At 62.6% G+C, this 15,522-nt stretch overlaps 1 protein-coding gene across 2 annotated transcripts in view; it reads right to left on the bottom strand.

The window, feature by feature from the left end:
* Positions 1–15,522, bottom strand: part of CBX4 (chromobox 4) — a 69,225-nt gene that overhangs the window by 4,076 nt on the left and 49,627 nt on the right. The window contains exons 2-3 of one of the 2 annotated variants that reach the window (XM_084492391.1): positions 527–622; positions 360–403 (exon numbers count right to left, since the gene is read on the bottom strand). In XM_084492391.1, the coding sequence (XP_084348517.1) occupies positions 360–403; positions 527–595 (113 nt within the window). In that variant the 5' untranslated portion in view covers positions 596–622. Of the gene's footprint in view, positions 1–359; positions 404–526; positions 777–15,522 lie in introns of those variants that run through there. The other variant, XM_084492390.1, reaches the window with a different exon arrangement.

Here is a 15,522-nt window from a genome sequence, read left to right as displayed (position 1 = left end):
CCCCGCCACCGCCCGCCCGCCCGCCCCGGGGCTGCGGGGCTGCGCCTTTGGTTTTGGCGATTATTCCCCCTTCCCCCCCGCCCCCCCCCTTGCCCCCCCCGCTCGCTTCTGCAATATGGAGCCTGGCTCCCGAGGAGGGAAAGGGGGAAGGAGCCATTTTCTGGTGCACATCAGCCGCCGCCTGCCTGCCTCGCTCCGCGCCCGCCGCCGCCGCCGGGCCCCGCCGCCGCCTCCCGCCGCCCTCGCCGGGGCCTCGCCGGGGCGCGGAGCGCGGCGGGGCCGGGGGGAGCCCCCACGGGCGGGCCGGGCCGGCAGCCCCCCTGCCCGCCGCCCCTGCCCCGCCGCCGCTCGGTACTCACTTGGGCGACCAGCCCCTCCATTTCACCAGGTACTCCACTCTGCCCTGCGGAGCGCGGGAGGCAAAGACACGGCGTCAGCTGGCCCCGCTGCCCCCCCGCTGCCCCCCGGCCGCCCCCCGCCGCCCCCTCCCCTCCCTCCTTCCTTCTCTCCCTCCCTCCCTCCTCACCTTTCGGATCCGCTTCTTCTCGATGCTCTCCACGGCGAAGACGTGCTCCCCCACCGCCGGCAGCTCCATGCTGCGCCCGGGAGGGGCCGGGCCGGGCCGGGCCGGGGGGGGTCCGCGCTGCCCGCTGCAGCCGAGCCGCGCTCCGGCTCCGGCAGCTCCCGCCGCCGGCCCGACAGACACTGAGCGGCGGCCGCCGCGGCACCGCAACCCGTGCAAATCCCGGAGCGAGACGTCAGGGAGGCGGCGCCTCCCGGGCCCGGCTGCCCGTCAACGGCGGGGCCGGGGGATTGGCGCAGCCCTGCCGGGGAGCGAGGCGGGGAGGGGGCGGGCGGGGGCCGGGCGGCCGCGGGGCGGTGGGAAGGGGGGGGGGGGGGCCGCGAACGGCCCGGCCCCCGCCCCACGCGTGACTCAGCACGGCCCCCACGGGCCCCGCGGCCGGCGGGGGGCGGCAGAGCCCGCGGGGCAGGTGCGCGCCCCGCGCCGCCCGGGGGGGGCGGGCCGGGGCTGGGGGGGGTGCACCGGAGGGGTCCGGGATGCGGGCACCCAACCCACCCGGCCGGTGGTCGGGGGTCTCCGCGTGTGGGGACGAGCCCCCGGGAAGGCTCCGCGCCCCTCCACGCCGCGGGCTGCCCACGTGCCCGGGGGCGGCAGCACCCTCCCCTCCGTAGCCCCCCGGCCCGGGCTCGGGGCTCGCCGCCTCGTCCCGGGGGTCCCGGCCCGCAGCGGGAGCCGGGGGCGAGGGAGCGGCCGCGGGGCCGGAGGGGGGAGGACGATCCCACCCCACGCTGGGTGCTGCTGCTCCGAGGGTCCCTGCGGGGTGGGGGGCACATCCCGAGGGGGCCTCCGCGGACAGCCCGGGGCGGCTCCGCGCTGCCACCGCTGGCGTGAGCGGGTTGAGAAGAGCGCAGCGTGGCGGGTTGGGGGGGGGGGGGGGCGTGGAGCGGCACGCGTGGCCCCGCGTGTGTCCCGCCGCGCAGGGCAGCCCCGGCCCCCGCGTGTCGGTGCCGCGGCCCCTGCCTGGAGCGCTCCGTGCGCCGCGGGCGGCCTTCCCCGGGCAGGTGGAGCGCGGCGGCTCCGGGCCTTCCCCGCGCCACGGCACCGCGCGGGGCAGGACACGCGTGGGGCCCCTCCCGGGCGGCGCTGCCGGGGTGGGGGCCGCCGAGAGGAGCCGCCGAGCAGCCCCCGGCCCCGGCCCGGCGGGGCTCGGCCCCCGGTTTTAGGCATCCCGGCGGCGCGGCCGACTACCGGGGCCGGGGTGGGCGGCGGCGGCGGCCCCCCAGGGCTGTGCCGGTGCTGCCCACGGTGCCCGCGGCGGCGGAGCGCGGCGCCCCCGGCAACTTTCCCCGGGGTGCGGGAGCGGAGGGGCCGAGCCCGAGCGGCGCCGGGGCCCGGAGCGGCTCCGCTGCCAAACGGCCGCGGCCGCGGCCGGAGCCTCCCCCGGGCCGGGAGCGCCCCGAGGAGGGTGCCCGTGCCCCCCGCCCGCAGCCCGGTGCCACCCTCTCCGTGCCCGCGGGCTCCCCGAACCGCCGCCCCCCGGCGGGGCGGCCCCGGCGGCGGCAGCCGGCGGCTTTCGGGGGCCCTTCCCGGCCCGGAGGTGTGAGGGCACCGCGGAGGCTCCGCTGAATGTCACCGCGCCGGAGACCATAACAAAGACGCAGCCGCCGAGATCGCAGAGCCGAGCCAATAAAAAGCAAACTGATATTACAATTTTGATTTCCCTGGAGGGCCGAAGGGGCTTAATGTAAGAATTATTATCCATTGTGAACAGCAGCCGAAAGAAAGCACAGACAGGAAGATTTAAAATTTTTTTAACTTAGCGGTTTTCCTAAGAAACGTATATTCATTGAAATTTATGCCAGCGGAGTTTGTTAACCCTCCCCTTTGACATTTCAAGCTTCTCCTGTTGCCAGAGGAGACAAGCCGAGCACAAACCACTAATGCTTGCAATAAAACTAAATGCCCAGGGACGAGCGCGATTTGGTGCAATTCCGCTCCAATCTGGGTAAACGGCAAAACGTGCTCCAGGCGCGCACCGGGCGGCCCCGGGCCGGGCGCGGCGGGGAAAGCTCGGCATCTCCCGGCACGCAGCCCGAAGGGAGATAAGGAGGGCAGGAGCTGGCTGGCTGCACGCACAGATGTGTGTATTTTTGTAAAGGTGTGACCAGATATCCTTTGCATCCTTGTAGAACCTGCCTTGAGAGGAGTATGAGAAGCCGTTGACGAAATATATTGAAAGAAAAGAAAAGAAAAGAAAAGAAAAGAAAAGAAAAGAAAAGAAAAGAAAAGAAAAGAAAAGAAAAGAAAAGAAAAGAAAAGAAAAGAAAAGAAAAGAAAAGAGAAAAGAAAAGAAAAGAAAAGAAAAGAAAAGAAAAGAAAAGAAAAGAAAAAAGAAGGAAAGAAAAGAAAAAAGAAGGAAAGAAAAGAAAAGAAAAAAAGAAGGAAAGAAAAAAGAAGGAAAGGGAGAGGGAAAAGGAGAGGGAAAAGAGAGAAAAAAGAGAAAATAAAAGAAAAAAAGAAAAGAGGAGAAAAGAAAAAGAAAAATCAGAGCATCAAGGTGAAAGCAACACTGAAAACCATTATTAAAAGCATTTTAATCATTGCCTGGCTCGTGGCTCCTGCAGCTCAGCACCAGTCCCCGTCCTGTAGGTTTCTGCAGGATGTTCATCTGCTTTCTGTTACCGGGCTGATTGCACATGATTCACGGTAATGATTGTAATGGTGGTGATTTTCTATCTCTTACCTTGCTCAGATAGCAGTGGTTCATGAACTGATACATCTTTCCCTTTGTCAATTCGAAAGAGGACACCTTATTTGAACCACATAAAATATCCTAAATAAAGAAAGCAGGAAACGTTTCTAACTGCTGCTTCTTCCTGGCTGGCCGGGGCACATCACAGGGATGAGAAAAGAAAAAGGGTTTCCAACCAGAAGAGACGAGAGCCAACTGCAGCCTGTGGAAGCCAGGGAGAACAGTTGTTAATACCATGCATTTGTTTATTATGTGACTGCTTATAAGGCAGGTATGAGGTGCAGATGAACATTCGGTGGATATTTTTTCCCTCTGCCACACACCTGTACAAGAATTCAGATTTCTCTTTATGGGCAGAGCATCGTCAGTGCATGCACTGTTCCTTCCTCAGCTCCTTCTTCCTCCTGACCCTGTTCCTTCGGGCAGCAGGACCCCAGTCCCAGGCAGGTGATGGGGGCTGGCAGCTGGGCACAGCCATGCACACGCGTGTGCAGCGCACGTTGCTGCAAGGCCTGGTCCTGGGTGGGGAACTGCCTGGGTGCAGCTGTACGACAAAACCTCTAACAGCCTGAGACAGATGGGCTTCCTGCAGGTGCTAGGAAGCATACCAAGGCAATTTCCCCTCAAATATTTGCTGGCCATGTTCCCTCCTCCTACCCAGAGCTGATGTCTGTCTTGGTTTATTCTTTCCATCATTATTTATAAACTTCTTACCCTGGAGACAGAGCCAGCTCTATGGCAGTGCCTCACTTGGGGCTGAGTTCTGCCTCTCTAAAATGCAAGATGCTCCGTTTCCCCTCTCCTCTTATGCCAGTAGCTCCTGCAGGCCTGCTGTATGTTTGCTATTGAGCTGCACTGATTACACACGCCATCATTTCTGATGTTGCTCATTAGTCTATATCATTATTAGCAATTCAAACCAGCAATTCTTTTTTCAGCTGTAATCCTCTAATTCCACCAAGAAGACTCCAAGGCTGCAGTTTGGGCTCTCAGCTTTCCCTCCCGCCTGCCCCAGAAGGGCCAGCGGCACCTCCTGCAGCCCAAACCAGCCAGGAGCACGGCGGGCTGAGCACTAAATAATAACAGAAAGTTAATTCATGGATAGTTGCAGCATTTCCTTCAAGGCCGTGCTCGTAGGCGGCCAGGCACGGACTTTGCAACTCTCTTGCATAACGGTGTCCTTGGAGGGGGGGGAGGGCACTGGCCCCATTCATTCCTACCTGGCTGCCCGCAGCCTTGGCCAGCTGGGCTTGTGGCTGCGCCCTTCTGCTTTTGTCAGGCCTGGCTTACATGTGAAGTTGTGGCCACTCTGAAAACCAGCTCATAATATAGCCCTTGCTGAGGTCAACACTGCGCTGGAGAAAGACAAGAAAAGGATGAGTAGGTAGGCTAGGGAAAAAAAAATAAATGAAAAAACCCACCCACCCAACAATCAATAGGATGCCATGAGGTAAGATGCACACAATGAAACCCTGTTCCAGGTTGCCAAGGCAAATCTGTCAATAGAGTATTGAACAAGCAAATCTGACTTGCAATTATTGTCTCCTTCTAAATACAAGCTGCCCCTTTGCCTCGCGGTTCAAACCCAGTGCTAGTGCTGAGCAGCTCAGCTATTGCTGGCCGGGGTTGTTTCAAAACAGTGAGGGAAGAGTCAGCTCAGCTGGAACTGGGGCTGGAATTTATTCCAATGTGAGCTCTGAAAACCCCGGGAGCATCCCCACCACCTTTGCTCCTGTAGCTGAAGTGCTGCATGCTCTGCTCCCAGCGTAACAGGCTTTCTGAGGCAGCCAAAACCCCTTTGCAACAAATTTAGCTCTTCAAGGCTTTTAGCAAAATGTACAGGGCCATGGGACATGCAGGAGTGTTTTCAGACACTGCTTCAGGAAGAAAATCAATGCATAGAGCACCCAGCGGCTTAAAACCAGGCACAGTGGTGGGGGCTGTCGCAGGAGCCCTCAGTGCCCACACAGAGGCAGCAGCAGTGGGAAAATTGGGGGGCAAAACCTCCGTGAAGCAGGGCACCATGTGGAAACCCAACTGGCTTCACCAGCATGGCACTGCGGCTCCTTCTGGCACACACAGGGCTGTGTCAGGGGAGATCTTTTTTTTTTTTCCTGAGCTGCTTCCAGCACGGACCAGGAGGGAGGCTGCGTGCAGGACCCCTGAGAACGAGACGTGTCCAAGCGCTCAGTGCACGTTCACGGCCGCTCCACGAAGCACCCTGGAGCCTGCTTTCACGGGGCTGCTGGAGGGGCTGGATGCAGCACACACGTGGCACCGTTGGCAGAAGTGGTTGTGGTGGGCACGCGGTTGGGGGCATGGTGGGACCCCCCCACCCATCCACACCCCCGGGGGGAGGCAGCGCCGAGCAGCAGGGTCCGGGGAGGATCCATCCCTGGGGACCTGGGTGGCAATAAGCGCCCTTCCCCAGAGCCTCACGGATGGGTGCTGGCAAGGGAGGCTCTGAGACCATCTGCCCTTAATCCTCTTAGAGTCAGGGAAGTCGGGAGGAATGCAGAGGAAAGAGGCGCTGTGGCCCCGCTGTCTCTGGTTGTGCCCCTCCTGCCCCTGCGTGGGGCTCAGCACCGACCTGGCCGAATGGATCCCGCCTGCCCCGCATCCCCCAGCCCTCTCTGCAACACCTGGGACACCAGGCCCGGGGCACGCCAGCACCAGAGCAGTGCTCCCACCCGCGAGGGATCCCCGTGCAGAGGAGGGGCTGTAGGTCTGGGGCAGGGGGAGATGGAAATCTCCCCTGGTGCAGCGTGGGCGGCCTCATCCTGCACCTTCTCCGTGGTTCCTCTCGGCTCCTCGAGCAGCCCTGGAGAGGGCTGAGCTCTCTTCTGCCTCTTATCACTTAAGCTGCTGCTGTTCTTGGCAGCTGAGTATAATTATGAGATTTTCTCCGTCAGAAATGTGTCTGCGCATGTGTCTCCCGCCGAGGCTGCAATCCGCTGGTGGCAGCAGCGAGGAGCTGCTCAGCTGCCCAGCGAGTTCTGGAAGGGCTGGGGTGTTTTGTGCGAGCTTTTCCAGTCATCTCCATCCACTGGAATCACAGAAAACTTCCATCAAACGATAAACAGCGCCAACACGCTGCAAGCCACAGAGAGCTCAACTTTCTGAGCCACTCCATAAAATCAGACGAGGAGCTGCTGGAGGCAGATTTCATTTTGGACAGAAAGCCCCAAGGAAAACAGTCTGAGCAAGGATTCCCCCGCACCAAGAGGCAGGCGGGGAGCACCAGAGTCCCGTCCACGAGCCAGGAGCTGTGCTGAGAGGCTGCAGCTCGTTTCGTAGCAGAGGGCAAGGACAAACCCCTCCGGGCAGAGCCTTCCACCAGCACCACAAGGAGAAGCCCGGCCTCCCATCACGCTTCTTAATGAACAAAACCACCAAACGACTTCTAATAGCGGGTCAAAGCACATACCTCCGGGGTCCTGTCCTTTTCTAGGAAGGCGGGCTAAGATTTCCATCTAGCACAAACAAAGTCCTGACCTTGTGAAGCCATCGCCGGGCCCAGTGGTTGCCCCGTGTGGTCTGATGGCAGGATAAGGGCGGGTGATGCAGCTGTGCTGGTGGACAGCTAACCACAGCTCCCTGCTGAGCCTCGCCAGAGCTTCTCACATGGCTCCAGCTCCACGTGGGAGCCAGGGAGGCAGCTTCCTGGGAAGGATCTGGGTTCTGAAAAACACAAGCATCATTTGGACGTTCCGGTAACGGGACTCAAAGAAGATTGGACGACCTCTACCTGGAGTTTCTTTTAAAAGCATCGTCTTTCTGAGAGCATTAAACACAGGGAAAACCGGTCCCAAACCCATCCTAGGGAAAAAAAAACCACCACCTAAACCTCAGCAATTATGGGTGCTGCTGGAATCGCCGTCTGCAGCACAAGCTGACTCCTCTGCTCACGTGGCTGCAGAGCAGGCTCGGGCTGCCCGTGCTGGCAGGATCTGGCAGGATCCTCAGCCCCGGCCCCACACCCGCTGCTCTTGGTGCTGCTGCCCCTCGGTGCTCCCCGGGGAGGGGCAGCCCGGCCGCTTCAGCTCCCAACACAGCAAATCCTCCTGCGAGGGATCAGCCTCCATGCAGCCTCCCAGGCTGAGGAGGAGGCCGCGTTGCTCACCCCAAGCTGCTCACGGGCAGATATTGATGAAATTTTGCCATTGTGCCTGCACCCCAGCGCTGCCACGAGCCACCTGATGGCAGTGGGACGGGTTGGATACAGAGGAGTGTGAGTCTTCATGAGCCGCAGGTGCAGGCCAGGGACCCGTCAGCAGCATCTCCTCTTGCAGTGTGGGGCTGCCGAGTGCTGGCTGGGGAGCAGGCAAAGCCCTTGAGGCCACAGCAGCATCCCCAGCCCTTGCCCAGTGCTGTGGGGCTGAGCCCTGCACCATTCGCTCCCATCCCACCCCTGTTTAATGGCAGCTGCACGGCCACCAGGGTGCTGTGGCCCTGGGGACCCTGGGGCGCTGGGTGCCGTGACAGGGACCCCATTGGTGCCTCTGGGGCCAGGGGCTTGGGGCGGTGGCACCGTGGAGCAGCCGTCACGCAGCACCGTGGCCATGCAGCGTGGGGGCTTGGGTTGGTGCTTAGCCAGCAGCAGCATCCTTGCTCCTGCAGGGGTGGGTGCGTGGCCACAGCACGGTGAGCAGCCACAGTGCAACCCGGTGCTGCTGTGTGGGCGCAAAGTGCTACAGCTCCCAGGCTTCTTCCCTTTGCCAAAACCATCACCAGGATCCAGCAGCCACCGAATGCAGCCCTTGGCAGAGATGTCTGGGTTTCAGAATGGCGCGGCTGCTTCTCGCCATCTGGCCGTGGCCGGGCCCTGCCGCACGCCCGAGCAGCGGAGCTGGGCCGTGCACGCTGCTGCTCCGTGCAGGCAGCGGGAGGAAGCGAGCGTGCAGCTCTGTGGTCAGGCAGTTTCCATCCTCCCTGCACCTGAGCTGCAGCAGCTCCCCGGCAGCCTTCCCTCCGGCCGCCTTCCTTCCGCCCGCCCCGCTCTGCTCCGCGCAGCATCGCCCCTGCAAGTTTAGCCGGAGCCTGCCCGTGGCTGATTGCAACACGATTTCACCAGCCCAGCCACTGCCCTGACACTTTATCCCTTCAGCGGATTACACCAAGTATTTATGTTTTCAAAGGTTTCGGAAAGATTTACTGGGCATGCTGTCCGCCCTCCGTGCGTTACACTGGCAGCAGAGAGCTCTCTTCCATAAAGCTGCTTAGTCCAACGGAGTCGAGCTGCATTAAACCCTTTGGAAAGCGCACAGGTTTGCATGGGGGTGGGAGACTGCTTGTGCTTTCAGGGCAGAACCCAGGGATTGGGGGCTTCTGCACCCCGCCAGGCCTGCAGCTGCACGTGCACGCTTCACCTGCTTGCTTCTTCCAAAGCGCAGGGCTTGCCTGGTGCTTCAGCACCCACACCCAGCGCAGGGCACTGCCGCGGCAAAAAGCTCAGCCCTGGGCCTGGATGGGATTTTCACAGTGTAAAAACTCCTTGCATGACAAGGTTAATAATCCCCGAGTCCTCTGTGTGCCTTAAATAGGGCAAGCCACCCGTGCGCGGCTCCCACCCTGCTGCAGCAGCCGTGCCGTGCATGGGGCTGGGTGAGCAGCACCAGTAGCACACTGGGCTCCAACTGGTTTGACTGGCTCCTCCAGCCTCGTCCCTGCTGGCAATGCCTGTGTTTGGTTGTGTAAAGCCAAGTGTTTGCTGACAGACCCAAACTGGACTCCTGGAGATCCTGCACTACGCACCCCTGGCGGAACAGTCCTGTCCCCGTGCCTGGGGTGACACTGACCTGGGCTCTGGGCGATGGCTCTGCCTCGTCCCCTGGTGCCCAGCAGTTGGGTGAAGGTGCTGCAGGAACAAACTGCAGCTCACACACGAGATGGCAAAGCAGCATGCTGAGAACAGGGCACTGCCTTGCAGAGAAGCCTGAGAACCCCCCCCAGAGGGGACCTCGCTGGGCAGGGGAACCTCGCAGCTGAGCCCTCCCCTTTTGCTTATCCCTTGGGATATTTTAATGGGGACAAGGTCTCCTCGCCAGAGGGATGGCAGCTCCATGGGGAGGTGGGTCCCTCTGTGCGTGGTGTCACCGTGTGAGGTGCCAGGATGGCACAAGTGCCATCTCACATATTGGGAACAGTTTTCACCAAAGCACGAGCAGCCCTGGGATGGAGAATGGGAGCCCAGCAGGAGCTGCTGGGAGCATCCAGGCAGCAGCAGCAGTGCTGAGAGGTGCCCAGCCCCAACCACCCTGCGCTGCTGAGGGTCACCCCTTGGCACAAGGGCAGCAAGGAGGAGCAAAGGGAGACCTCCGTGTAGCCCAAGGGAGCGGTGAATGCAGGAAGGGGCAGAGCTGCCTTTCCCCAAAAGGAGGGACAGGTCCTTGTGCTCGGCTGCGTGGTGCCACGGCCGGGCTGGGGGCTGCTCCAGGGAAAGCTGCAGACCTGCTCCCTTCTCACTTCTCCTTCTCTCGGGTGAGTGCCTATGCCCTGGGCAGCTATTTTTAGGCTGCTGCTCGCTGTCTGTTTTCCCCTGGGGATGCTGAGCAGGTTCTGGGAACTCCAGCTGTCTCTCGGGCAGTGTGAGAGATGCTTCGCTTCCTGGGCTCTGCCCGCGCTCCTGCAGCTGCCTGGGCATGGCCCAGTGCCTCGCCAGTACTCCCAGGATGTGCAGCACGGCTGAGCTTCACCCCAAAGGCATTTCCCACCGGGGTGGGTGAATGGGGGACGGGGACACCGCTGGGGTGTGCACGGCTCTCAGTGCTGCGTGCGCACTGGCTGCCATGGGGCAGCACCTGAATGCCCCCCATGGTGCCCGGGGAGCCCCAGGGACCCAAAGGGGACATCGCATCACTTCTGTGTCACCTGTGACCCCACGGATCCAGCACCGGCCCCAAGCCTGAGCTGAGCAGCGTTTAGGTTAACGACGGGTCTTCACACGGGAACTTCTTGCAGTGGGGAGCTCCACCCAGGCCAGTGAAAGAGGTCGAGAGTTGTTGTCAAAAACATGCTTTGTTTGTAGTCACAGTGGGGACCAGCTCCACTTCCAGCTGTTGGGGCTGGTTGGGTTTCCCTGTTGGATTAAGGAGCTCGCCCTGTGGTGTGCAGCCACTCTTGGGGCCGCCAGCCCTTCTCCTGCTCCTGGGCTGGCTGGGATCAGCCCCGGTGCAGGATGCTCCGGGGGCTGCAGGAGCCTCCCCAAGCTCTGTCAGTAGCGCTGCTCTGAGCCCAAAGTAGAGGGGTATTTTAGACATTTCTCCAAAGTTTTGCTGTTCCCGTTGAGCTTTCCAGACTTCGGAAGCCCCGTTCCAAAACATAACTGGAATCACGGTGCTGGGAAGCCTGGGACCATCTCACAGGGCACTGACAAACCCTGCACCTTTCCACGGGGCTGGGCTGACCTGGCTGCAGAAGGAAAAGGATGGGAAAACTCATACAGCCCTCTGCTGAGGTGACACATCCCCGAACCGCAGCCGTGCTCACGTGCCCTTCCCACACACCCTGTTTCCTACCTGTGCCACGCTCCCTTTGTGTTCTGTATCTGGCCCTGCCCTGGCCCCAGCCCCAGAGCCGGCCGGGCGCTGCCGCCCTGTTTGGGCGAGCGCTTCTGCAGAAGGAGCCAAAGCAAAGCAGCTCTGCCACTTCGGACAGAAAAGAGCCTCAGGGACACGTGTAAGAGCCCAGAGGACACACGGAAGCATCAGCCCTACAAAGGTCTGCTGCTACAGCCCCTCGGCCTGGGGGCTCCAGGAAAGGATGCTGACACGCAGGATCCGCCAGGCAGCCGGGGACCGCGGGCGACTGTAACACTGATTCATGGAGGTCTGTCATTAAAAACACAGCCCTTGTCCTAGTCCCCGAGGATTTACTGCCCTCAGCCAGGAAATACAGCCTCCTCGCCTTGCTCACACTTGAGAGCCCACACGCAGACCTGGCCCAGCTCTGCCCCTCGTGGCACCAGCCCCCAGCCCTGCTCCCGCTCCCCTTTCTGCCCCGACGTCCCCGCTGAACCCCGCTGCCTGCACCCACGGGGTGCCAAGTCCTGGTGGCGGGGACATGGGACAACCTCACGAGGGAGCCCCTGCGGTGACAGGCAGCAGCCCTGCTCCCGGGGGTGACACTTTGGGGCCGGCGGAGGCCGTTTCGTTTCTGACACACGCCCGTGGTGCTCGCGGGGGCACACCCTTTCCTCCGGACGGGCGTCCCCCGAGCCCAGCCGCAGGTCCCCCAAGCCCTGCCCGGGTACCAGGTGGCAGCAGGGTCCCCATGGCTGATGGCGGTGCCAGCTGTCCCCTCCCCAGGGCCAAGTGGGGAGCTGGGCTGTGGTTACCCAGCACCCTGCCACAGCCCCAGCTCGAGCAGCACCGCGGCCATGCCTCTGCCCCGCTGCGGTGCAAGCCGTGCCCAGGCACTGTGAGGCTGATGGGGCCCTGCAGCCTGGGGGGGGGACAGGGTGTGTGCAAAGTGACACTGTGCGACGGGACATGGGGACGGGGTGGGGCAAAAGGCAGAGCTGCAGGGGGAAAGGATTGGGGCTGCGTGGGGAAGGGATAGGGAATGGATAGGGAAAGGATGGGGGGTGGACAGGGGTTGGATGGGGAAAGGATGGGGGCTGCCTGGGGAAGGGACGGGGGTTGGATGGGGAAAGGATGAGGGTTGGATAGGGAAGGGATGGGGTTAAGTGGGGCAGGGATAGGGGCTGAATGGGGAAAGGATGGGGGCTTCATGGGGGCTGCATGGGACAGGGATGGGGGCTGGTTGGGGAAGGGATGGGGGCTGCATGGGGGCTGCACGGGGCAGGGATGGGGGCTGCGAGGGGCTGAGGGGCGGGCGTGCAGAGCTGCGGGGTGCTCGGGGGGCCCCCAGGTGCGGACCCTCGGCGGCTCAGCCCCGGCCCCAGGCTGGGGGGGGGGCTCGGGGCGGCTCCCGGCCCCGCCGTTCCCGCAGCCCATGTTTGGGCCGCGGCTGCAGCAGGGCCATAAAAGGCGGCGTGGGGAGGGCGCTGGCGTCGGGCCGGGGGCCGGGCTCGGGGCGCTCCCCCCGGGGCTGGGGCCCCCCGGCGGGGGATGCTCGGGGCCCCGGTCGAGCCCTGCCCAAACTCTGCCGTCCCTGGAAAGGACCCGGCTGCTCCCTGCACCCATGGGTGCTGGGGAGCGTGGTCCTGGTGGGTCAGGCTGGGGCCCCCGTAGCACCCTGGTTGTTGGAGCCCTGGGTTGGGGCTCGCTGGCACAGTCCCAAATGCGCCCTGTGGGGCTGGGGAGCCGGGGGTGCCCTCCTCCGGCACCGTCCTCACCCACGGGCAGTGATGCTGCGCAGCACCCAGGGTGTCCGTGGCTGATATCAGCCCAGGAGGCACTGCAGATGCTGAGATGGGGAAATTGGAGACACGAGGATGAATTCTGGGCTGAAGCCGTGCTGCTAATCCATCCCAGGGGACGCTCGGGCTCCGGGGGGCTCAAGGGGGAGATGTTGGGGCAGGAGCTGAGGTGGGGGACGGAGCGGGAGCTGGGTGCACGCAGGGGTGGCAGAAACAGCAGTGGTGAGCTTGGTGCCAGTGTTTTGGCTGAACCCAGCTGGGGCAGGACCTCCTGGGGCTCAAGCTGGAGACCAGAGCTGGAGGTGTCAGCGAGCTGAGCTCCAGCAGATGTGGGGTGGGTGCAGTCCAACCTGCCAGCTCCAGAGGGCCAAATGGAGAAAAAAGTGGAGTTGGTGACGTTGTGGGGTGATGCAAAGATCCCTTTGGGGTCTTGCTCTGATTGACCCCAAGGATTTCCTTGGCAGGGGTTGAAACGCTGACCAAAACCCAGAGAGAACAACAGGGAGAAGCAGATAACCACGGCAGAGTGACTAATTTACAAGGAAAGCCTGAATGTGCCGCATACCTGCCGGTTGGCCAGGGTGGGGTGTGAGCCAGCCCGGAGGAATGTGCAGAAGATAAACAGTGAGAGGGAAGGAAGGGCGATTCCCCAGGTATCGGGGTGGGCACTGCCGAGCAGCAGGGCACAGCATGAGAGCTGCGAAGATGAGGGCCGTGTGCTGGGCTGGGCTTGCAGCAGGCGAGCTGGATGGGTGCTGGGGCTCTCCCCAGATGCCACTTTGGGGACCTTTCGAGTTGGGTTGGGTGCAGGCTGGAAAACTGACCCGTGATGGTGCCCTGCTCATGGCCATGGGCTGCTCCTCCAGCAGCTTCCCTGCTCCTGCATCCGCCTGCAAGGGTATTTTGGCAGTGCAGGCATTTTACACTAAGCGCAGCCATTTTAGAGCTGGCATTGCACAAAGCAAAGTAAATCCCCGCTACCTGCACTGCTGGCACCCCACGTGCTGCGGCCATGGGGCTCGGGGGCTGCAGGTGAGCCTCTCTGCCTGCCCCCGCTCAGCCCCTGCACCGCCGAGGACTCGGGGCTGATTCATCTCTTGCCTCGGCTTCTGCTTACGCACATTCACATTGTTCGCTCCCCGCCTGAATGGCTAAATTAAGCCCAGCAACAATGGGCCATCGATTATCCTATTATATTTCCATAGGGCCTGACTTCATGGCTGGCTCCTGGGGGGCAGCAAGGTGGCCGTGGCAGTGGCTCGGTGCAAGCAGCCCCTGGCTCATGCCCGCTCTCAGAGCCTGGTGCCCCAGGTGAGTGCTGAGTCCCAGCACCGTGGCAGCCACTGCCCCCTTCTCTGACACTGACAGCTCTGCAGAGCTCATGTGCAAGCAGCTGATGCATCTGCAAGGGGAAAGGCTCCCATTTTGGGGTGTCCCTGGCCCCTGGGGCTCATTGGGACTGTCCCACATTTGGCAAGCTCGGGGCTTGCTTCTGCCATTTGCATGGTCCTGGGGGGTGCTGTGTTGTCACTGTGCTCAGGAGAAGCTCAGGAGAAGCCAAATGATGTGGTGCCATGGACAAGCTGGCTGCCCCCAGGAGGCCACCCCCATGCCATTGCATCCCATCATATCCCATCGCATCCCATCCCATTCCGGACACCCTGAGAGCACCACGTCTCTGCCAGCCGTTTCTTCCCATGTCACCAATTCCAGCCTTGCTCCTTCTGAATCTTTTTATTGCCTGAGCTGCTGACAAGTGATTTTTCAAGAACAGAAAGGTCAGCACGTGCGGGTCCTCATCGACTGCCCCGCGGCACTCGCCCTTTTGGGGTCTGCGGGCAGGGCTCTGTGCAGGGCGCTTCCACAGCCCTGTGGTGCCCGGGTGCGTGGTGGTGCCCAGCGCACACTCACGGTGGCAGATCGCAGGAGAAGGGCTGAGCCAGGCAGCAAGGAGAGGGGTGGGAGCGCTCTGGGCCCCCCAGCAGGCTCCTGCCTCCGCAGGACCTTGGGCAGCACCCGGAATTCGGGGTCTTCGGTGGGGAGGAGCAGCCCAAGGAGGGGCCCCTGCTCTGCTGCGCTGCGGGGCTGCCGGTCGCCCGCTGCCCCGTGCACAGCGCGTGCTGTGCGGGGGGAGCTGGCGGCGAGATGGTGACGCTGCTGTGTCTGTACCAGGGATGCTTCGCCTGCAGATCTCCTACCTGCGTCAGCAGCTGAATTCCCTCGCCTCATTCCCGGGCTGGCAGCTTCTTAACCCTTTCCTCCCGCCGCTGTGCTGGGAGCAGGCAGGGCTGAGCGCACGGAGACGGCGCGCTGCCGGCAGCTTGCGTCACCGTGTCTGTGACCTCCCGGTGCAGGCGGCTGCGGCAGCTGGGCCCGACCCTCTTCCTACACGCCTGTGGGAAGGGACGAAGAGGTTTTCCAGCCTGGGGAGGCTGTCCCTCACCCTGCTTGCTGCATCCAGCTCTCCCGCACGAAACGCAACGCCGTGGCTGCACGCGGTGCCGCTGCCAACAGCTGCTGGCGCGGCGTTCCCAGCAGCGGGGCTCGGCCCCTGCTTGGCTCCTCTCTGCAGCTGAGCCCCAGCTGTGCCACATCCCCCTGCACCCCATGGGGCTGCGCTGGGGCCGCCGAGGCCGGGGCTCGTGCTCCCTGGCCCCCAGCCCCAGGAGAGAGCCGTCGGCACGGCTGCTCCGCCAGCGCCCGCCCAGCACTGAGTGCAGCCGCGCAGCCTCTGGGGCAGATTTATTACCCTTGGCAGAAGGCCTAAAGGCCAGCTGGTGTTTGGGCCGTTTCCAAGGTTTCCAGTCACCGCTGGAAGTTCTTCATTGCCCGCCCCCCTCCCCATGCAATATGTGGGAATTGGGTTCCTGGGACGGGACCCGGCTGCTGGAGCCACCCGGGGGCTGCCCACCCACTGCGGTGCTC

This window comes from Aythya ferina, assembly GCF_964211825.1.
Source record: "Aythya ferina genome assembly, chromosome: 18".
Classification (NCBI taxonomy): Eukaryota; Metazoa; Chordata; class Aves; order Anseriformes; family Anatidae; genus Aythya; species Aythya ferina.
This window is presented reverse-complemented; position numbering and strand designations above follow the sequence as displayed.